Below are 23105 nucleotides of genomic sequence, written 5' to 3'. Positions count from 1 at the left end.
ACCATCTGTATTTCACAGTTCATTATTAAATACTGAGCTTGGAGTAATGACTTCAGTAGGCTTTCCTGATGGTATGATAGAGCAACAGTCTCTGACAGGGCAGGCTCCATGCACCAGCCAAGCTAGCTCGTGCTTGGGGCAGCAGACTCTAAGGGGCGGCATTCCGCCCAATCCTAAGGTGGCACGGCAGCCCTTTTCTGTTCTGTTCTGTTCGCCACTCTGGCCGCCTTGTAGGGGGTGGCGGTGCGGACGAGGGGAGCGCCCTGCTGGGAGCCGGCTGCGCGCTCTGTCTGCCCCAGCTGGTACCAGGTCTGCAGCAAGCCTGGCAGCCCCCATCCTTCCCTCCCCATCAACCAGAGCGGCATAGAGCCCTCCTGGCAGGCAGCATGGCGGGAGGGGCCAAGTGGTGAGCACCCTGGCTGAAGGAGGCCCTGGCCGCCCCCCCCTCTCCCCCCTGCTAGCTGGGGCGTGCACTCCACTGCCCATGGAGCACGTCTGCAGCGCAGGGAGTCCCACTAGCCAAAAGTTTGCACCCTGGCTCCGGCTGCCCCGCAGGTTGTTTTTTTTTGCTTCGCCACTCCAGCTGCCCTGCAGGTTTGTGGGTTGTTTTTTTTTGTTGTTGTTGCTTGGGGCAGCAAAAAAGCCAGAGCCGGCCCTGGCCTCTGAAAATCACATTTTTTCTAACTAGCCCGTACGGACTATTCTTTCAATTTGGATTGAAAAGTACCTCTTCTAACAAACTGTTCATTTTCACTTAAACACAATCAGGTTTATTAAACAGCTTGCTTTTTACAGAAAGGCTTTAAGATAAACTCAAATCTTGCTTAGGCTAGGATCAAAAGTGTAATATTGGCACACATTTGCTGATGTGAAGATAAGACATGCTGCCTTCAACACATACTAAACTGTAAAAGCAACAAAGAATCCTGTGGCACCTTATAGACTAACAGACGTTTTGCAGCATGAGCTTTCGTGGGTGAATACCCACTTCTTCAGATGCAAGACTAAACTGGTTGATTTAAAGCCTAGAGAGGAACCTGGTCTTCAACCTGACCAATTTAGCATGTCTTAAGGCAAAATATCAATGTGTTGGAACATGTTGGATAACACAGGCAAACACTGCACTTTTAAATCCTAGTCTAGACAAGGCATGAAAAGCACTCCAAGTAATATTTGTATTTCCATAGCACCTTCTCTCTGACCAACTCAAAGTGCTTTATAAATATTAATGAACTACATCCCTTTGAAGAGAAGAAAGGGCTATTGCCCTCATTCAGCTGAAAGGTGTTGCTGTTTCTCCTCCACTTTTCAAATTAATGGTGTCACTGGAAAGCCAGTGAACTGCAGATGTTTCGTACACTCATTGTGTCTTGATGCAGACAGCTGGTGATCCAGAGACCATACTTTTTCACTAGGGAAAATGAAAACATTGTATTTTAAACTTAATTAAACTCAACTAACCAGGAAGCAAAAGTTTTCCATTAAAATACCCCTCCACCAAATGTTCAGGGAAGTGAAGTTACTAATAGAGGAAGACATGTAATACTTGAAATCTACATTCCATCAAAAAAAGGCAGAGACCGGGGGAAAAACAGCTGTAAGCAGAGGGTAAAAACTAATTGATTTTTTTACTAAGCCAATACAAACAGTCTAATATCTGTGCAAAGCAGCTTGTATTTAGCTGTGACGCTTGGAGTACCTTTCCTAGACCTGAAGAAGAGCTCTGTGGAGCTTGAAAACTGCTCTCTCACCAACAGAAGTTGGCCTAATAAGATATTACCTCACACAACTTGTCTCTCTAATATCCTGGGACCAACACGGCTCTAGGAACACTGCATACAACCACTTAGTATAATATAAATCACAATATCCTTGTGGCCCAAGACATTACTTTCATGTTGCATGGTAGTTCAGGTTATATCACCTATGTAAGGTTTTCTATAGTCAGAAATTGGGATTCTGGAAAGTGAGCAAATAGAAAAGAAAACTGAACTGAAAGTAAGTAACAATGAGTGTAACTTAGTGTTGGGGGGTTTAGATTTACATTTGTATGAAAACTGATTTATTAACTTAGTTGTGAATTTAAAAGTGTGTAAGTTTTTAAAATATTCTCTTTAAATCTGATGGAATTCTCATGTCTTGTATAATCAACACTATGGAATAGACATTTATTTTTGTTCCTGAAAGATAGGGGCATTAGCAGGAATTGTATCATGTAAAATTACAAAATAAACACTGTGTTTTATGATCGAGCCAGTAGTTATGCAAGTAAATTAAAAGTAAACCATAAATTGAATGGCATCCTTCTTTTATACCCACAGGATCTTTATGCCAGATAAAATCAGAGGGTTAAGGTTTCTTTGAATAAATCTGGAAGTATTTTAGAAACCTTCCTGATAATTTGTAATTTCACAGCAAAAAACTTTAATGTGGAGTTAAGATTGCCAGGGCTCAACAGTTCTGTACTATTTGTGTCCTTTGAGGTATTGTGAGAGTTTAAACTATGCAATTTCCGAAGTATAATATAAGTTTTAAACCCAAAATTAATGAAAGATAGAGAAATGTTAGTGTAGTTACCAAAAAGAGACTATTTCAGTTCAGTATTTTCTGTGCTAGTCTAAATGTCTTAACCATTTAAGTTTCACAGGAATTTGTGGAGCAATATTTGGATACTGGGTGGTGTGTGTGTGAGTAGATGTGCACATATTGAGAAATTACAATTTACTATTTATAACTATATACTATTTTCTTTTAATTTTGTGTGTTCTTTTTTGGCAGGTTTATTTGTGTTTCCTATCTATTGCCTTTGTAAAAAGCAGAGGAAAAGGTCACGGACAGGTATGCCCTGGTAAGAATGGACCTTACTCACCTGAACTGAGCTGGTCATGTAAGGGCTACACAAAATATGTGCGACAGAGCAATATAGTACTGGTTAGCAGCTTTGAAGCCACAATCCTGGAAAAATAATGGGAACTTTCTGCCATATTCCCTCCACACAGTACACTACTGCTGACCAGAATGCCTCCTACTCTGGTGCACTCCAAACAAGATGGCCCCCCTAACTGCTGCTTTTTAAATGTGTTTTTTATTTTAATTTTAAAGTTTTAGGTCTAAGTTTCTTTCGTAGACAATCAAAGTCTGCATTGTAGCCACAACTCTACTGATTGTCCTGTGAAGAAAGCATTTAATTGGCAACATGTTTTCCATTTAGCTTCTGTATAGGCCTTTCAGAGGAAATGCCTAAAGGTGTTTGAACTTTTACTGTACACTGAATAGCCTCGTCTGGTTTTAGAGTCTAATTCTGTAAATATTTTTCATCACACATACAGTGTTCTGTCTAACATACCAATATCTAAAATCAGATGCTGGAAGATGATGGCTGGTTATATTGTCTGCCGATTTTACCAGCGGATTAGGGAGTTTAATCACTTATGTGGCAGGGGTTGCCACTGCCAAAATATCAGTGCCTCAAAGGGAAGTAAGGAGTAAAATTATTGGAACCAAGTCTATATTTGTTGTAGTATTTAAATTATGTTAGGAATATAAGCAATGATTTTGGGGAGACTAATTCTGTAGGACAGTACAGCATTTCAGCCCCTCCCAGCAAAAAAGAAATGTTTCATTAGCTAAGACAAACAAATATTACTGGCCCTTTCTGTCTTCAGGCACTCACTGAAAGTGAGATGGGGAAATTGGTAGGAGAGTCTGTTTTCATGGTGGAGCTAGAACTAACTTGTATCTTCAATTGTATTTTGGCACATACACTACAAACTAGCTACACTCTGAAGATTCAGTCTATGAAATATTATTTACCCAAACAGCACATGTTTATGTTGTTAAGTAGACTGCTCAATTCCCAAAAGACCCAATGTCTCATGGGTGGGGGCAGGCACAGAGTGGAGGCAAGGAGTTAGAAACGATCCTACTAGTATTCCACACTTTGTTTTCTCTTCCTTGGTTTTGGTGATGTACCGTGACAACAGTACCTTTGTTTTAAGACAGAGGTGGGCAAACTACGGCCCGTGGGCACCTCCTGCCTGGCCCCTGAGCTCCTGCCCCGGGGAGGCTAGCCCCCCAGTCCCTCCCCTGTGATTCCCCCGCCCCCACAGCCTCAGCTCGCTCTAGCGCAATGCTCTGGGCGGCGAGGCTGCGAGCTCCCGGGGCAGCGCAGCTGCAGAGCCCGGCCTGACCCAGTGCTCTGTGCTGCGCGGTGGTGAGGCTGGCTCCAGCCAGGTGGCGCGGCTGCCTGTCCTGGTGCTCCGGGCAGCATGGCTGTAGCGCCGCCAACCACTGGTGCTCCAGGCAGTGCGGTAAGGGGGCAGGGAGCAGGGTGGGCTGGATAGCGGGCAGGGGAGTTCGGGGTCAGGGGGCATGATGTGGAGAGGAGTTGGGGCAGCCAGAGGGCGGGGAATGGGGGCAGGAGTACTGCGGGGGGCAGTCAGGAATGAGAGGGGGGCGTTGGATGGGGGTGGCGGGAGTTCCAGGGGCTGTCAGGGAACAGGGGGGGTTGGATGGGGCAGGAGTCCCGGGGGGGGCGCATCAGGGGGCAAGAAGCAGGAGCGGTTGGATAGGGGCGGGACTGGTATTTGTATATGCTGTGGTTTTATTTAGTCTCCTTGAAAGCCTGTAGGTATTGTAAATTGCATCCAAATACAGCATACAATTTTGAGAGTATATATTTTGCACTGATATCCTTTTAAAAAAAACAAAACAAAAACCCCACCCTGAAACCTGAATATAACAGTAGCCATTTAGTGATCCATGTTTACCCCAGCAGTAGAGTGTACTTCAACTTCAAAGCCTCAGTGGAAGAAATTGTAGTGGATTTTGTTTACCTGGCAACACAAATGTCAGCTTACCATAGATGGCTAGTGTTTGCTTATTTACAGGCATTAGCCAGCTTGCTTTTTTTTCTTACCAAAACACTGTGTACAAGTATATAATAGTAGCCAAGATCGTTGCAACAGCACCTCTCAGTTCATCTTCCATTTCAGTTTAAAGATATGCTGACCTTGCAATTGTGGAAATAGAAAAGGTCCTAAGAGTTTCATATTAAAAACTGAGGCAGTTACCTAATTTCAAAGTATAGTATTTCCAGTTAAAATACATAGATTATGTAGCTTTAAAACCGTATCTGCTATGATACATCTGTCCCTTATTTTGGTTGTACCTGAAAGTTGTTAGCTGCCTTGAAACTAATCTGTTTTAAGAGAGTCCATTTTCTAAGGTCATACATATCAGTTGTTTTTGGATTACTCAGGGATTTTTATTCCTTTCTTTTAAAAGTCAAATAACTTTCTGGGGATACTTTTGTATTATTTAGAAAAGTTTCAGACCTTAGAGATGTATAGAGAGTTTTGGTGTTTACAGTGCAGTCTGTAAAACAGTGTCAAATCAACTATTTCATTTAAGAATATCTTAGTACTTGAGATTTTCTGTAGTTGGTTACACAGTGGAATGATTCAATTATTCTTCCTGGTTCTTTATAAATGTTTGAAATATTCTTACAATGTGTAACCTATTTTTGTAGCTTTTTCACTATGGGAGGTTTGCGGTAATAACCTCAGATTTTCTTATGGGAATGCAAGTAAGATCTTAAGATAAGAGAATGGAATGAATAGCATGCATTTCCACATTAGTGCCATCAGTGTGGGTAGGGTATTAGATCCAGTCACTTTTTATTATAATCAAAAAAAATTGTTAACACAAAAAGCATGCCATTAAGGTTTTAAAAAAAAAAATACAAAATAACATCTCTCAGTTCCTACAATACTGTGTCATCCGGGGTGTTCATTTTCATTTGATTTTGTCTACTTTGATTAAATTATTTTCCATTTTGTTTGTACATATAAAAAATTAGCCAAGTTTGACCTAATTAATTTATAAAGATGAGAGAGTATGCTTATCTTTTGTATGCTCTCTCTCCAAAAGAATGATAGGAACAATTGATTGTGCTTTCTTGTATGAAAGGAGAGAGATTCAGTCCTGGATTGCTTGCCTACTTTGTAGTTCTTTTCTTCACTTTTCTTAAATAAAAAAATACCTTAAAAATTTGAACACTATATTAAAAAAGACTATTTTATATTCCAGTTGTTTAAATATGTAAACACGTAAATTGACAGCTATTCAAATGTGAATCCTTAAGTTTTTAACTATTTTTTGTTGATAAAATTTTGACTTCTAAACAGTCTTTTAATTTCCTGGGAAATAAATTTAATATTTGATTTGAAAGTAAAAGTCAATATTTTCTAAATTATTTCTGATACACAGAAACTATACCAAAATTTCTGGAATAGAATTTATTTAGCTACTATGATTTGGAAATTGATCAATTGTTTTTCATTCATCCTCCTACAAAATATTTTTATTTGTAAATTATTTAGAATAAAACCTATATTACACCACTCTTTACAAGACAACAGTTCTGCTCTGCCTTTATCAGTAAACCACTTTCATTAAAACACTAAGTTGTTTGCCATTTGAATGATTCTTAAGACAGGTTTCATGTTGCTGTATGCTGGACCCATGGATCCAGTAGGCACTGGGAAGTAGCTACAGTAGACAGTAAAAGGTTGGTTTTCATTTGAGAAGCATTTTCACACCAAAAGACACATTCAGATTGAGATTCCATAGGGTAATTGGGGAGGGGCAGGCCAGTTGAGGACATGATTGCTGCCCACTGTAAAGATTCCTGTACAAAGATAATACAGACTTAGCTTGGATTTTCTACAGCCACCTTTCTGCAATTGGAAGCCTCCCTTAAAAGTAGATCCCAACATCTGCTGCCAGCTGTATAAGCCCTATCATAGTGGCTCCAACTGTGTAACCTGGTAAAACCAAGTTGGGCAGAGGTCCAGGACTTCAGTGTAGAGGGCTCTGGCCTCCTGTTGATCTTCTTGAATCTGTGATTTTTGGATGCCAGTTTTGTTGCTCTTCCATGGAGAGGAACAACTTACCACCCACAAGACATCTCAAAGACTTCCTCATTCTTTGTCCCCTCTCAGATTGTCCTATCAGAGGAGGAAATCTTGCCCTGTGTACTTAAATTGTAACTTTAAGGTACTTATCTTCAAGGTAGTAGCGCTCCTGCGTGAAATAACATTTGAGGGCAAAAACTCAGGAGTTGTTAACTCTGTAATAACTATATACTGGGCTATCAAAGTCCCCTGAAATTATTAATATTGTACTGAAAAGTATCCTCTTAAACTTGCACTCTGACTGGCTACTCTGAATATATCTACTCTGAATGGCTAGTGCCCTAGGAACTTCCCATCCATATGTTCACAACAAACACTGCTACCTGCCAATCTATCTAACTCTAGTTTTCCCAATAATTTCTCTTTCCCGTGCTGCTCTTTGCCCCTTGGGGGAAGGCTTAGTCCCCTCCCTTTTTTCACTAAGTGTAATTAAATTGTGTTTAATACAACTAGGTGAGGTTACAGGGTGGGAAGGAGACCAGAAGCTGAGACAACCATATTTATGGCAGGCATGTTATGGAGTTCTAGGTGTGGTAGCCTTTCACAGTGGAGGTATTTGTGTAACTGCAGTGATTATGCAGGGAATTGCATATTGTATGTTTGGAAAATAACTAGTTATTGTGCAAATCCTATTACCTTACCCAATAAGAGGGCAATGAATTACGCAACTGAAAGGTGGGACTACAGTTATGAGTCAATAAATGCACAGCAATCCTGTCCTCCAGTTGACTATAACATTTCCTTTTCAGTATCACAAATTATATTTACAATGTGTTTCCAATTTTTATCACTTATTTATAGCACAGTATAGTCATATCTTTAAAATAATTAAAAATGCACTTTCAAATCACCTCTGTGATCTCCCTTTAGGACAGCAGGGGCTGAGGATCTATCCATCGTTCATTTTTTGAGATACTGTATAAGTAGTTGTTTATTGCACAGCTCTTGATGACATGGCATTTTTTTTATTGCATCTGTTCACCTTGCTTTTGGAAGGTTGGACAACATGACATTTTAATTTTTCTATAATGTGAGGTGAATATTGCCAATAATACTTGAAAGTATTTGCATTGCCACTATGAATTTTGTTTAGTCAGTGAGCTGTCTGTTTTTCCAAAGAGTCACAGCAGTCAGTGTGACATCAAAAAAAAAAAAAAAAGTGCAGGACAGATATATCTTTGTATTGTAGAGGACTAATAATTCTCTGCTTACATCTGTAGTGATGAAATGATTCTTAGAGAGTTTAATAGTTTCTTTTGCCAAGTGTATCTGGGGAAATTGGTTCAAATTCAGTGGCCAAACGGATTACTTTTCCAGACTTTGAACTTTTAAATCTTGTGGCATTTCTTTCTGAAGTGGACCTTATACCATTTATAATTCTTGGCCATGGTTATGGCTGTGTAGTTCTAAGTTGTGGATGTGAACCATGGGCCATCATAACTTAAATCTATATTAAATTAGATCACTTTGAATTTTGCTGATGGGAAGCATCCTAAAGGAGCACTTTGTTGGAAGAGAATTTCATGATTTCTTCATCAGTAGCCTTTTAGTTGCAGTGGGCCAAATTTGCTGCTGGTGTTTGCTGCAGGCACAACTCCATTGGAGTCACTGAAGTTGCATCATTTTTATGCCAATGGTAACTTTGGCCTACAATGTTTTGACCAAGTTACATGAAGTTATGTTTAAGGATTTTACATCTTCTGTAAGAGCAGAATTTTTCAGAAAGGTGCTGTCCTCTACATCCTTGTAAGGCATCCCATCTTTTTTCTATCAAAACCTCTGAGCAGTTTCTTCATAGCACCAGTTTTTGTTTGGTTGTTTTTTTGCGGGGAAGTGAGACTAAACTTTTTTCTGGTGGAAGAACAGTTGATCTGGTCTCAAATTGCTTTCTCTGGAAGGTCCCATGCTAAGGGAATGTTGACTTGTAATAGTATGTAGCCATTTTTCCTCTTTGGGATACTAGTAAACCACTTAGTTTATAGTGTTAATTTAGGCATTTTTTTTAAAGCCTGCCTTATTCAGCAGACCCACATCAGTAAGTTTTAGGAACTGCAATCAGCAAACATCCAGAGTTTTTAAAGAGGGACTTTCACACTGGGACAAACTTGAAAAAGAGTACTCATATACAATTAGCAATTTGAGTTGCTAATATTTTTTGGCATTTTACCTATTGTTAGTAGAGATATTTACATCAGGGAAACTCTTTCAGAACCCAGCTTCATCATTTGTTATATTTTGCAGTGAAGTAGTCTTGTGATTCAGAAATCAGCCTGACATGGAAAACAGTGATGTCATGATTCAACATTTTGACTACACTTACATAGGAGTAATTGGCTTGTTACGAGGCAAGAAAAATCAAAATACATAAAAAGAATGAATGTGAGTTTAAAGTGTGACTGTATTTGTAAGTTTTCATACCATTGAGTTGAACTTGACAAAATTGTCCCCATAACACATTGTGATTCCTTAAAAACAGCACTTACAACAAAATAACTTTCTGTTTGCAGGACTGTAATTTTCCTGGCCTAGCTTCTTCCATGTCATTCCAAGTGATAGTAAAGGCTTTAGAGCGATCTATAGTCTCTTCCTATAAAAAGTGGAAACATTAGCAGTGAAAGGCATTTAATCATTAATGCTCTTTTTAATATGGCAGTAAAATACTTGCCAGTACCTACGGTAGATTAGGAACTTGATCATAGAATGCATGATGTATTTGAGATATGAGTGTGTAAGTAAGGTACAGTTACTTATTTCCTAGAAAAGTAAAACTGAATGTCTAAATACGGCTCATCTTTCCCCTTAAAAAATATTGCAAGTCTTTTATTATATAAAATTTAAAGGCCCTGTTCTCAATAGTAATTAGGGGGAAAAAAGTACTGCATACAGTGCAGCAAAAAACCTTTCATTTTCTGTTTGGCTCATTTGAAAAACTGAACAGTAAATCTGAAATTCTTGTGTGGATCAAAGTCAAAATGGCAGAGGTTTATTTGTAAATTATTAGAGAGAGACCCACTTTTACACTACAAAAAAAATTGAACAAAAAGTACATGCAAGATCCTTTTAAACATCAGTGCATGCCAGCCCTGTGCATTTCCAACTATAATGTTACAGAAGACCTGGCATGAGCAATTAGGAAATTTGTGGAAAACTATGAGACAAAAATAATACTTTGTTAGCAGTTTTTTTAAATTATTTATTGTCGTTAACTCAGCATAAAGTTACTAATGTGATCCCATGATTGCCTCATTTTACAAAGGAAAAAAGGTTAAATGAAAAACATACAGTCAAAACAAGCTGTTAAATACTAACACTGATGCTTGTAAATTGCTGATGCAGTCAAGAAATGTGCTCATATCTGATTCAAGCTCCAGGGGAAGCCAAGCAGGTTCAATCTTGAGCCATGTTTTCCCCCCCTCCCCCTTTTTTTTTTACATGGGAATTGCAGTTAAGAATTTTTCATGTCAATCTACATTCTCCTGCTTCATATCCAGAAATTGCAAGTACAAGGAGGTAAATTTACATTTGTCTGTTTGTGCCATCTCATAATAGAATGTTTACCTTATTGCCAGTTGTTACACATTTTATTTAATCATATTCCCAACTCACAAACTGATTGTTAAAGTGGCTAAAGAAGGAAATAATTGCATTTAAAATTGACCACTTGAGACAATATTGGTACAGTATTACTATTAGCTAATGCAGTTTAGCATGTGTAAATAGTATTACATTTGGAATTATAGTATAAGAATTTTATCATTATATAATATTGTTCAGTTTAATAGCAATGGCTCCTAAAAAGAGAACGATCTTAGGCTAGTATAAATGAATGTAACTCAATAGACTTCAGTGAAGCTAGGCAGATCTATAAAAGCTGAGGATCTGACCTCTTATATTTTCTGGGAAAATTTAAAAACAAACTCCCAATGTCTCCTTTGGCATTTTAAATTAAATTTCTAAAAAAATTCCAAAATTAGACAGCCCAAAATCTTTTTTTGTCCAATCTTGAACTGTTCAGGGCCAAATTTCTTCTCTTTAGTGGCAATTAAATCATTGAAATGCAAAAAATAACCTATTTTATCTGATATAGATAAGTACAATATATGGTGAGAAAATAAAAACATTACTCCTGCTTCTAACATGGTTCAGAACACAGGTGCTGATCCTACTTCCAGCAAAATCAGTGACAAATCTTTCTCCCTTCATATGAAGTAGATAGGAATGCTGGGGCAAGAGGGAATTTGGATTCATCAAGTAAGTAGTTTCTAGAAATTTTAAAATGAAAAGATGCACGCATGACTAGGACTCTAATATGTCTCTTAGCTAGTCAACAGAGAAACGTAAAGGCCATTACAAATTGGAAAAGTGAGTATAATATTAACACTTGCTTTTCAGTTTTGGTTTAGTGTATTGTGTATTGACAGCATGTTTTTATTAACCTATGTTGGTGCCTTATTGCTTGAATCAGTTGAGTTTTCCTTTATAAAAAAGCCATATAGGAAGTATTGACAAGTTGATTGCTATATATAGACATCTTTAGGCCAAAAGTCTTTTATTCTGAAACAGGGATATTGCAACGTAATACATTTTAGGAACAAGAAAGGTACTCTCATCTGTTTAATTTTGCTTGATCTTAATCCTGTCTTTCTGTTTTTTAAACTACTATTCACACACACACCCCTTCCAGAAATGCATCTAAATATATGTTGTCAGTGTTCATTTTGTCTTCTAATAAAAGTACCTGTTGGTTTTGACAAAACCTTTCAGGCCAAATTTTAGATGAGAGAGAGTGGTGGAGCCAGGTTTTACAACCTTGGAGGGCACTGGGTCATTTGTGGAGACTCCCTGTTCGATGGGTGTACTCCTTCTCTGTAGCTGCATCCTCTTTGCCCTGCCAAGGGAGTACCTACTTCCTGCAGCTGCACCCTCCATCCCGGCACCAGAACCCTAATCCTGGCGCAATGCAGGAAGGAGGCTTTGGGGATGGAGCCGGGGGAGGGCTGGAAAGTAAGCCTGCCCGACACTCACATAGCAGTGGTGGCTCCTGACCCACAGGGCTGAGCCTAGCTCTCTACTCTGGGTATTACAACCTAGCACACAGGTCATCAGAGCACCATTTAGGTTTGGCCTGGTCACCTTTTCATCACGACAGACGGGCAGCCAGGCCAAATTTGAATGAGTGTCATTGTGATGTGGCTCACGGGATTGCTATACCACTTGAACCTGTGTGCCATGTTGCAATTCCTGAAATGACCAACCAGGCCCAGCCACATGGGACAGGAGCAGATGCTGCTGGGTGAGTTTGGGGTGGGCTTGCAGTGTCTGTGGCATCCAAGGATGCTTGAAGAGACATCCTGGCTAATATTTGACCCTCCATGATGATGGGCTGAAACTTTTCCCTCTGAAAATGTTGTCATACACCTCCTTTTGTCAGTTACATAATATGCTTGAAAAGACACCACACATACACCTAAAGACCCATGGGGGAGGGAGGGGCAGTTGCCCCCTACCCCTCTATTAGTTCTGCTACTTATTTTTGTGTGAAGAGACTTGAATTAATTTGAAACAGATACAGGCCATACTGAGTAAGCAGCATTAGTCCTCTCTCTGTCTCAAAAAGGAGGATGTGATTCCTCCCTTCTGTGAGAATATTGGGTGAAGTCCCAGCTCCTACTGACTTCATTGAAGGCCAGGATTTACCCACTATATTCTAGATCGTGTGAAGTACTTACATATGTACCATAAAAAGTTACTGATCCCTTTTTTTGTCTCTTTCCTCAAATCTGGTGTCAGAATAAGGATTATATTCTGTTTCTGAATTTTTGTAGATTCTTCTGAACTGTTGAAAATCTAAAAAAAAAAATTAGACCAATAAAATGTCAATTGTCAAAAGAAAATTACTGTAGGCAAACTGATTTTTAGATGAAAACTGATGCTTGTTTTGGAAAATTATTTCTTCATGAAACTATGGTCATAAATAGGCTTCCTTTATAAACTGTTTTCTACACTCTGTTAGTTTGACCAAAAATAAGGTTGTTGGGATTTTGTTCCTGTTACTGAAATTTCTGAATTATAGAATTCTGGAATATGTTTCATCCAGTGCAGTTAGCTTAAATTACAGTAAGGAAAATATTTGAAGAAATTATTATTCCCACCTGCAGTTTGACTTTTTTTATAAAGAAACATACAAGTACTTCACTAGGATTCAGTCAGACACACTACAATTCTGAAGTTACTAAGAACAGGGAATTTGACTGAGAGTCTCATTTCAGTGAGACTTATTGAATTGCCATAACCCTTGTTGATACCCTCTCAGACCAATAGCTTTATTCTTGTATTATCTTAAATTTATCAGAATTAAGTACTCTACGGCCTACTGAATGAGAGATCATGTATCATAAGACTTCAGCTATCATAAGAGAAACATGCAGTATTTGTGTAACAAATTGTTCCCTCAAAAGCACATTCCTCTCTGTTTCCATGCAAAATACTGAAAGATAATGGACAATTCTTCCCTTGTGTTTCTATTTGAAAATTACATTATACAGCAAAATTATTTAAGATAACATTTTAGCAAGAGTGATTGTGTCTATACTAAATTTGTGAATGTTAATCTAAACATCTCTATGCTACAGTAATTTGACAAAAAAAACTCAATAGATGATTTTAAGCAGTATTTTTTTTTTTACTAATCTACCTTCCAAACTGATACTTTAGAATTATATCAATGGCTATTACTGAATATGCTCCCTCCATGATTGCTTCAGTTTGTGTCAATGTTTTGTAACGAATATTTTTTTTGCTCTCCTTTTGAGTGCCTTTTGTTTTAGGTGGCCTATAGACAATGTTTGTCCTCTATCATCCTCTGTACAATCTGCCATAGTAGTGTCTGACTAAAATTGTTCTAATGAATGTATAACTAATAATTAAAATGAATCCTGTTCTTCAAAAACATTTAAACACAGGTTGTATATGCACATGTACAAAAACATGGAAACAAGGAAAAGCGTCATCCTGCTGGACAGGACCTTTTGAAATTAAGTGAAATTTTTAACAGTTTATTTTCAAAATGGTACCTCACTAATATTCATGTATAAGTATGTCATTGTACTGTTCCACTTTGCTAAATCCAATCACACTTACTGTAGGCATTTTCAGTAAAGAGTGTCCAGTGAATCTGGTGTATATCCTGTGGGTGAAGTTCATAAATCAGAAGCTTAGGGCGCTTCAGTGATTTTGAATGCATCCCTTTGACTTTCATCCTATTCTAATATCCCTTATTTATGAGGAATTAAAAGGAAATTTCCTCATGATGAAATTGGAGGATGTTATAAAAAGAATCTGAATGCACTTCACCTGTTCTAGACCTAATCTTGGGAAACCGTGTTCTGAGTGTGTTAACATATGGATTGTGTGAAAGTATACACAGTGGAGTTTTTCTTTACTTGCATGCTGAGGGTCGTACAGTGTCATCTAGTAATGTCTACCTAATAAAGTTTTGGAGAAGAAAAAACTACTGATGTTTCTGAATCCTTTTTTGCAAGCAAAGGACCAAACTTCTGTAGCTGTACAAATTAGGCAAACAGCTCTGACTAACAGTGGTCATGTTAGATTGATCATTATACAACTTAATCTCTTTGAAGGATATTTAAAATGTTATAATTCTTTAACAAAAGTATTCTGTGAAAATACGTCACTTCAATCTGTTACTTTTAACATCTTTGCTATACTAAATTGAATTTTCACTTCCCTATATTTAACATTAAATAGTTAATCTCTCCCCATGTTAATATCTCAAAACTTCTTTATTTATTTAAAAAAATATTAGCACATTCCATATAAGGCTAAACTATATCCTACTGTGGAATGGTAAAATGATTAGGATTAAAATCTTACATGCATTGAAATGTTAATTTCTTTTGTAGAACAACTTTCCAAAGATCTGTTCCTTTGCAGTGATGAAATTTTAAAAGCAAATTGCATAGAAGTCTGCTCTACTGCACTTGAAACATTAGCAGTAACTGCAAATGCAAACATATTGGCCCTTTAATTAAACAAGGCACCTTCTCTGAGAAAGGGGTACTGGCTTTCACAATACTGAATTGATAGTATTGACAGAATGGTGCTTTTGTCTGATTTGCAAAAGGTCTACAAGTACTTTAGATAACTTTTTGAAATAGGAAAATAAAAAGTATTCTCCAGAACCATTCTTCTAATCACTGTAAGGATGCTCTCAAGTGTTAACAAGGCTTAGCCAGTAGTGTGCCCATCATCGAGAATACCTATTTCTCAGGGACTGAAACTTGTGGTTAAAAAAGGAACTATGCCTGTCTACATTTTGTAAATGAAATGTATCAATAGGGTTCAGTGATTTTAATTCACATGCTAGGGTGTCTCTAAGCATAGTCTGTTAATTGGATCAGACTTTATCAGAGGGGAGTCAGGAGACTTGCCTTCTAGCCCCAGTTTTGCCACTGAGTGACTTTGGGCACATTTCTTAATCTGTTTGTGCTTCAGTTTCCTCTGTCTGTAAAAATGGAATAATAATGCCTACTCACCTCACTAAAGCATATTGGCTTGTATGGATCAGAAACTCTATCTAAATGCAAAGTGTTGTATATCTCTAATAATTGACCCTAAAGTGTCTAAATGCATGAGTGTAATCATGGTTATGTGTGCAATTGCTCTTCACAGATAAATGCTGAGCTGCCACCTTCCTACAACATTTATATAGATAGCTTTGTTTTAGATTTGCCAGAAAGGACCTCACAGAGGGTGAGCTGAAGATCTAAGAACTTGATCCTAGGCTGAGAGAGAAACTGAGATAATGAAGTCCTAGGCCACTAGTTCAGTTAATGGACAAAATGTTCTCTCATTGAGCCAGTTTCTTCATCAGAAAGCTAGTGTCAGAAAATAAGAAAAATTGCATGGAGCTTCTAGCTGACAGACCCTATGAAAAGAAGCAGGAGGAAAAACTTGCCTGTCATTCAGCTCCAAGATTTGAGCTGGATGAGATGTATCTGTCTGTAAGCCAGTTTGTACCTGAATAGTACTAATTCCTGTGTACCTAATAAACTAGTTGCAGTTTAAAGCACCTGCTTTCTTTTGACTTCTTAAATAGTTTTGGACTTAAGTTATCCATCTAATACTACTTCAATTTACTTTACTTTTTAAAGGGTGATTTCTATTTTTTTTATTGCATTTAAGAATGTTGTACAATATCCCAAATATTTTGGTGGGGACAGGAAAAGGGAAAAGTTAACTAAATAAAATCAACATTTAAACAGTGATTATTACAGACAAGTGAGCCTGGAGACCAAAATTCTATGATTAACTGAAAGGGCTTCCTTTTCTAATGAATGTGCACACTGTTTCTTGTACAAATAGTTAGCAGGACATCTAGATGGCTATTTATTTGTACAGTTCTTGTGACTGTATAATTAAGGTAACTCTGTATTCGGGCCTAAATATTTGGTCCATAATCGTTGCTGAAGCCCATTTCTCAGTTAATTATAACTGGTATAATTAATTATAATTGATAGGCTGATTGGTCTATAATTCCCTAACTTTGATACTGGAACAATTTTTTAATAATGGGGTTACAAGGCAGGGCCAGCATGGATTTGTCAAGACCAAATCATGCTAAACCAACCTAACTTCCTTTGACAGGTTACTGGCCTAATGAATAGGGGGAAAGCAGTTTATTTTTAGTATGGCTTTTTATGCTGTCCTACATGATATTCTCATAAGCAAACTAGGAAAATGTGGGCTAGCTGAAATTACTATAAAGTGAGTGTCCAGCTGCTTGAAAGCCCATACGGAAAAAGCAGTTATCAATACTTCACTGTCAAACTGGGAGGGCATAAAAAAGTGGGTCCTTCAGGGGTCATTCCAGCATCTGAAAAACTAAATATTTTCATTAATGACCTGGACAATGGAGTGGTGAGTATGTTTATAAAATTTGCAGATGACATCAGGCATGGAGGAGTTGGAGGTGATTTGGAGGACAGGATTAGAATTCAAAATAACCTTGACAAATTAGAGAATTGGTCTGAAATCAAGATGAAAATCTATAAAGATAAGTGCAAAGTACTTCACTTGTAAATTTGATTGTTTTTTTTTCTTCCTAACTACAAAATGGGGAATAACTGGCTACATGGCAGTATTGCTGAAAAGGATCTGAGGGTGATCGTGAATCACAAATTGAGTAGTTACAGTAAAGGCTAATATCATTCTATGGTGTCTTAACAAGAATGTCATGTGTAAGACATGGCATGCTAGATAGGGAGTTCCCTAAGCCGGGTGATGGTGAGGAGAGGCATGGGTTCTAAACCCTGCCCCTCTCAGAGTTTAAGTCTGGGCTGCAGGGAGATTCCTAGCTGTGCTGATGATTCACAACCAGGAACCCCTCTCTTCAAGTCAGGCAGCATAGGTATCTAAACTGTTGCTTGGGAGAATGAGATAGGCAGATGTCTGCCTCACTCCACACAAAATGGCTGAAGGATGTGGTGCTGTCCATCTTACAACTTTTTGCACAGTGATTAGAGCACTCAGTTGGGATGTGGGAAACCCCCGTTCAAATCTATTTTCCCCTCTACTGAGGAGGGAACTAAATGTGGGATTTCCCACATCCTAGGTGAGTTCTCTAACCATGGGGCTCAAAGTTATAAGATGAGCAGTAGCACCACCTTGTCTGGGCAGATTTTGAATGAGACCAGCTCCAGTAGGCAGCCTCAGAGTATACGTACTGGATCAGGCCCCACATGCAATTTAGGTATTTGCTTGCCTATCTTCCCTGGTTCCTTACTCTGGGTCTTGGGCAGGAAGTAGGCATCCACAGGCCAAGAGTGTTCTTGAGTAAAAACGTCAATGTCTAGGGAACTTTTATTCCTGAAAATGTAGGTGCCAAGTGAGTGTATTTAGGAACCTACAGGGTTCAGGGAGAGTTCTGTGAAATGCTGTGGAGCCTAAACCCCTGATTTAGCTGCCTAGGTACCTTCGTTAATCCAGCCATAAATCTCTATTATGTGACCATAATATATAGTGTATGTACCTGGCTACTTAAGAATGTCAGCATCAGCCTTCTTTTCAAAACACTTCCCAATGCTGTCAACAAATCCATTACTCAGAGATGACCTGCGTGGTCTTGCACTGATGAGCCACTGAAGACACTTAGCTGGCCTAACAGACATATTTCTAACATTTCTCCCAGAGAGGCTTGATTGGCTCAACCAGTGGGTAAGTAAACCAGCTAGATGGCTTGCCTACAATGAAAACATACTACTGCTTCAGAAACAAATACAAAGTATATCTAGTTGCTGCCACACCTTATTTCTGGGCCAGATAATGAGTCCTGCATGCACTATACATGTATGCTGAGACAACGTCACAATGTTTTCAGCTAACTTTAAACATTTTTGTTGCAGTCTACCAGACTCCCCTCACACCGTTGCTGATACTGCAATCATGGACTCATTAATGCTACTATCAGTGTAAGGAAGGTGTAAGATGATGGGGACTTGGGGTGTTTATAAGTTAAATTTTCCTGGGAGCACAAAGTAAAAGATAAGATTTTAATCACAAGTGTCTAATGAGCAGATAGAGGCTAAAATCAAAATGGAATCTCACTAGCTGTATTCTTCAGAGGGCAGCCCCATGGGTCAACTTGACCATAAGAGCCTTCATTTCGTCTACCAGCCATCAGCTGTTCTGTCCTGCTTCCTGTAGGGGGCTCTGCTGTAACAGTGGCCCTGCTTCCTGCCTCTGTGCATCTGACTTTTGGGTGCATAACTCCTGATTTTTTAATTCTTGTTTGCTAATCTTGTAGTTGTGTATTTATGTTGAGTAAAAATTACAGTAGAAATTTACCTTTCAAAAAGATTTCATACAAGATAGCATAGTGTCCCTAGGATCAGATATTTACGTCACTAGTGAGATTTTTCAGAAGCAGGTGGGTGTTTTCAACCTTTAAAAATCTGGCCTTCACTGAATATTTGGGAGATGAGTTCTACACAGAAGTGGTAAAATGCCCTCAAGTGCTGGGTACAGATGCAAAATAACAGTTGCCAAGGGCCAATGATAGATCAAAGGAAACCAAAGAAGTTTTGGCACCAACCCAAGAACTCAGGCAGCCTTGAAGTCATCTGAGCCTGAAGAACTGACTTGTTCATTTTCTTTATTTTTTAATAACACTAATTTAGGAATAAAAATTATAGATTACAAAATCATAAAACAGAGGAAATGTTACTAGAAATGCTGCAGCTGTGATTGCTGAAGCTACTAGCAACTATTAATATTTTCAATGATTATTAAAATGTACATTAATGACATCCACCTGCACAAGGATAATGAAGGTAAATGATGCAGTGCTAAAACTAATAAAACATTTTAAAAAGTAAATAATTTAAAGGAGTGAAACTATACTTAGTGGAGAAATACAAGTGGGTGCTTCAGGCAAACACCATCACCTAAGGCAAATGTGTGTACCACTCAGAAGTTTTAGGCAGACATTAACGGGTAAGGGAATCTTAACAACACAAAAATCGTATATGACAATTCTAGTGTTTCAGGGGTAGGTATGTAAAATATTTCACAGACTCCAGTCTCCTTTAGCAGCTCAATACCTCTTTTGAGAGGGAGAAGTGTAGCCTTCCCTGGGCACGGGGCCGCACCTGGGCCTTTCAGAACACAGCCCTGGGGCGCGGCAGGTGCTGAGCTGTAGCCCCCTGCGGGGGAGCACCGCGGCCACCCGCACCCTGTCTTTGCAACCCCTGCAGCTAGCTCACCGAGTGGGTTAGCGTCCATCCCCGCTACGCCCCCTCCCAGGGTTTCCCCTCCGCCACTGGCGGCAGCGCGTCTCCGTCTTCTTAACCTGTCGCCCTCGGACCCTTTCCGGCCCCTGCCTCCTCGTGCACTCGGTTTGCCCCTGCACCGATGCTGCCGCCTTCCCCCGCCACCTGTGCCCAGCGGGCAGCGCCTTCCGCTGTCACCGAGCAAGCCCAGCTCGCGGGACCGCGCCGGGGAACTCACAGCGGCCGGTTCCGCAGCTGCGGGACAGAACCAGCGCGGCCCGTCGGCCCCGCCTTGCGCGGGGGCGGCGCGTGGCCGCACCCCCGGGCAACGGTCTGTGGACGGCTGGCTCCATAGGCCGGGCTGGTTACCCTGGCAACCAACACCGCGTGCGGCGGCGCCTCCAGCTTGCCCAGTGCCGCCCAGCCTGTCTCCCCCGCCACCGCCGGCCGTGGTGCCCCCCGTGAAGGGACCTGCCGCGAGCGAGGTGAGACAGAGCGCGTGACCCGGCTCCGGCTGGCCGCAGGCGCTTCCCATCGTTAGCAGCTCCCGCCGTGACGTCAGCGCTAGCGGGGGGAGCCGGGCCCCGCGCGGCGGTCCGGCTGCGGGTCCCTGAGCCCGGCGCGCTGCGGGTCTGGGCGGGAGGCGCGGAGCCCAGACGGCGCTAGCGCTGCCCTGAGCCTCCCCGGGAGACGCCACGGATGGGCTCTGGGAACCGGCCTGAGGGGAGACGGTCGGGCCGAGGAGTCACAGCCGAACCTGCAGGGAAACCGGGCTCCGCCTGAGCCTGAAGTGAGCCAGTCTCTGCTCAGCTTCAGATTTCTGCTCTGTACACACACCCACACCCCCCCCACACACATTCAGACCTTGCTTATAAATAATCATTTGACATTATTAAGTAGGCCAATATAGCTGAAACAAATGTGCTGACATTGTCATAAATAACAGCTGTATGAGGAAGCCACTCTTAGTTCATACTTTTCAAACCATTATGCTTTCTCAGGTACAGGTATTTTCTCATATACTGTATATGCTTTTAAAGAGTGTATTAATGTTTCAATTTCAATTCAAATTTCCAACCAATGACTAAGTTTCCAACACTGCATGTAGCTGGAGGAGGGTGTTGGGGAAATTCAGGGGGGTTCACCCCCCCATGGGGGAGGGGACTAGGGAAATCACTGCTTGCTTCAGATGTTTGGGGTTTGCCTGGGTTTTTTTCCAAACAGAAAAGCAAGGGAAGGGAATCTTACACTTTCTGCTATACAGTGGCTTTATTTTTATTTATTAAACATCATTTTAAAAAAGTTGGCTTCATCTTAATTTCATCTGGCTTTTATGAGGTGAGGCACCAGCCTGAGCTAGTAATAAACTAACCAGGTAGCAACCCTTTGCCAGACTAAACAAGCATTAATTCAGTACAGCTTTCCAATAAGGCCTTCAGCTGTTTTGTATTTTCAAATAAATCTGCTGTTGCCTTTCCCTCAAATTCCTTAATAACGTTTACAAGTACCTAATACGACAGCCTTGGTTATTTTGCTTCTGAAAATCAAGGGTAGGTAAGCTGTACCATTTTTTAAACTCTTACTTATTACTTCATTCTGAATTGACTCATAAAATTCAGCTGTTTCATGAGCAGTTTAGCAATTCTAGAATTTATAAATGGTCTTTTAACATTTGTATAATCTAACAATGCCATCTATTCTTTAGCTGTAACAGAAGGGTAAAAGGTATAGAGTTCTAAAAAACTGATTTCCTTTTGTCACAAAGTAGTCTTTCTAGGTTGAAATAATTCTGTCATTATGATCTTGCACTATAAGGACTCAATCCTCATGTTTTTAGAACTGAAAACTCTTATGCTGGATTTCACATATCCCCTATGTAATGTATATCACAGTCAAGGGTACTGGAACAATTTGTATAGTGTGGGTGCTGAGAGCCATTGAACCAAACTGTAAATCCTGTCTATAATGGAAACCATACTTCAAGCCAGGAGGTGCATCAGCACCACTAGTTCTAGCACTTATGATCATAGTGCAAGATTAAGGCATATCAGGCTATGTGTCAGTATGGGGTGCATCCAAGAAAGCACAGTATGCAATCTTCATTTGCACGAGGACTGTGCTAGGATAGAGACCCCATATCCACTGTTACCAAATGTATCCTTAAATTGAGTCTTAGAAACACTTCTTCATACTAACATCTGTTGATCTCTTGAGACCAGATTGCTGAAGATGAAATTTTATGCATAGCCTATTAGCTTATATGAGTAGGATAAGCAGAATATTGCACAAAAAGTTTCTTCATTAAAAATTATTTTGCTGTTCTCTTGTAGCTAAAGCAATCTCATATTATGATGTGAAACAACTTGCATCTGAAGAAGTGGGTATTCACCCATGAAAGCTCATGCTGCAGAACGTCTGTTAGTCTATAAGGTGCCACAGGATTCTTTGTTGCTTTTACAGATCCAGACTAACACGGCTACCCCTCTGATACTTGAAATTATGTTGAAGTAATTTGGCCAAGGTATTCTTATATCATGATATAATACTTTGGTACCTTTTTTCTTTAATTAATATTTTAATGATAAAACCGGCACTACTCCATCTCTTGGAGCCATGGCAGATGTACTTTACAATGTATTACTCCTGAAAAAATTCTACACCAAAAAAATAAAAGTTCAGTGAACATTATTTCAAAATTCTGCAAATTTTATTTCTGAAATAAAAGTGGAGGCTCCAGCATGGCACTGGGGAGCACAGGCCACTGGCTGCACAGAGATGGGAGATCACTATGCAGCTAGCCCATGGGACACGGACTCAGTGGTGAGACTGCATCCAACCCTGACACAGTGCAAGGACCGGGCCTGCCCCAGAAACACCCAGAGCCCTGCTCCTTCATGCCAGGTGCACTAGGTGTGGGCAGGAAGGCTCAGCAGGGCAGGATCCAAGGGTGGAGGGACTTAGTGTGGGGGGATCCAGATGTGGATTGAGAGGGGTCTGTGTGGGACAATCTGGATGCGAGCAGCTCAGTGGGGGATCTGTGTGTATGTGTGGATCTCAATGCACAGGGACTTGTTGAGGGGTTCTGGGTGCAACAGTAATGGGACACTGCAGGGGGGTCTAGGTGAAGGTGGTTGGGGCTCAGCAGGGTGGGTCTGGGTGTGTGGAATATAGAGCTTGCCGGGGGGTGGTCTGGGTGTGGGTGCTTGTCAGGGTGGTCCAGGTGCAGTGGGGCTTATTGGGGAGTTCTGAGTGCAGGGGTGTGAGGCTCGGTGGGAAGGTCTGGGTATGAGGGCATCTGGATGCATGGGGGTTGGGCGGATAGGGGAGCAGATCCCTGTAC

General features: G+C 40.2%; 2 protein-coding genes and 1 long non-coding RNA gene across 8 annotated transcripts in view; 2 read left to right on the top strand and 1 right to left on the bottom strand.

Moving 5' to 3' along the window:
• RNF217 (ring finger protein 217) overlaps nucleotides 1-16030 on the top strand; it is a 94715-nt gene extending 78685 nt beyond the window's left edge. The window contains exons 6-8 of one of the 5 annotated variants that reach the window (XR_005596556.1): nucleotides 2779-2838; nucleotides 11124-11228; nucleotides 15669-16030. Coding sequence is in view for 4 of the 5 variants with exons in the window: in XM_039531681.1 (XP_039387615.1) it covers nucleotides 2779-2838; nucleotides 11124-11137 (74 nt within the window). In the remaining variant the exon portion in view is untranslated. Of the gene's footprint in view, nucleotides 1-2778; nucleotides 3510-11123; nucleotides 12709-15668 lie in introns of those variants that run through there. The other 4 variants (XM_039531683.1, XM_039531682.1, XM_039531681.1 and 1 more) reach the window with 4 other exon arrangements.
• Nucleotides 1010-19750, bottom strand: LOC120401573. 2 transcript variants are annotated; one of them, XR_005596558.1, is made up of 4 exons: nucleotides 19598-19750; nucleotides 12707-12824; nucleotides 9461-9564; nucleotides 1010-1411 (listed from the first exon to the last, which is right to left on the bottom strand). It is a non-coding gene; the product is annotated as an uncharacterized LOC120401573 (long non-coding RNA). The 2 variants fall into 2 exon arrangements; XR_005596557.1 differs by lacking the exon at nucleotides 9461-9564.
• A 404-nt stretch (nucleotides 19751-20154) lies between these two features.
• The window catches only part of LOC120401570 (citron Rho-interacting kinase-like), a 46737-nt gene continuing 43786 nt past the window's right edge, over nucleotides 20155-23105 (top strand). Inside the window, exon 1 of the mRNA XM_039531684.1 lies at nucleotides 20155-20250. The gene's annotated coding sequence lies outside the window, so the exon portion shown is untranslated. The remainder of the gene's footprint in view (nucleotides 20251-23105) is intronic.

This window comes from Mauremys reevesii, linkage group 3 (assembly GCF_016161935.1).
Source record: "Mauremys reevesii isolate NIE-2019 linkage group 3, ASM1616193v1, whole genome shotgun sequence".
Classification (NCBI taxonomy): domain Eukaryota; kingdom Metazoa; phylum Chordata; order Testudines; family Geoemydidae; genus Mauremys; species Mauremys reevesii.
Note: the sequence above shows the minus strand (reverse complement) of the source record. Positions and strands in the feature narration are given on the sequence as shown.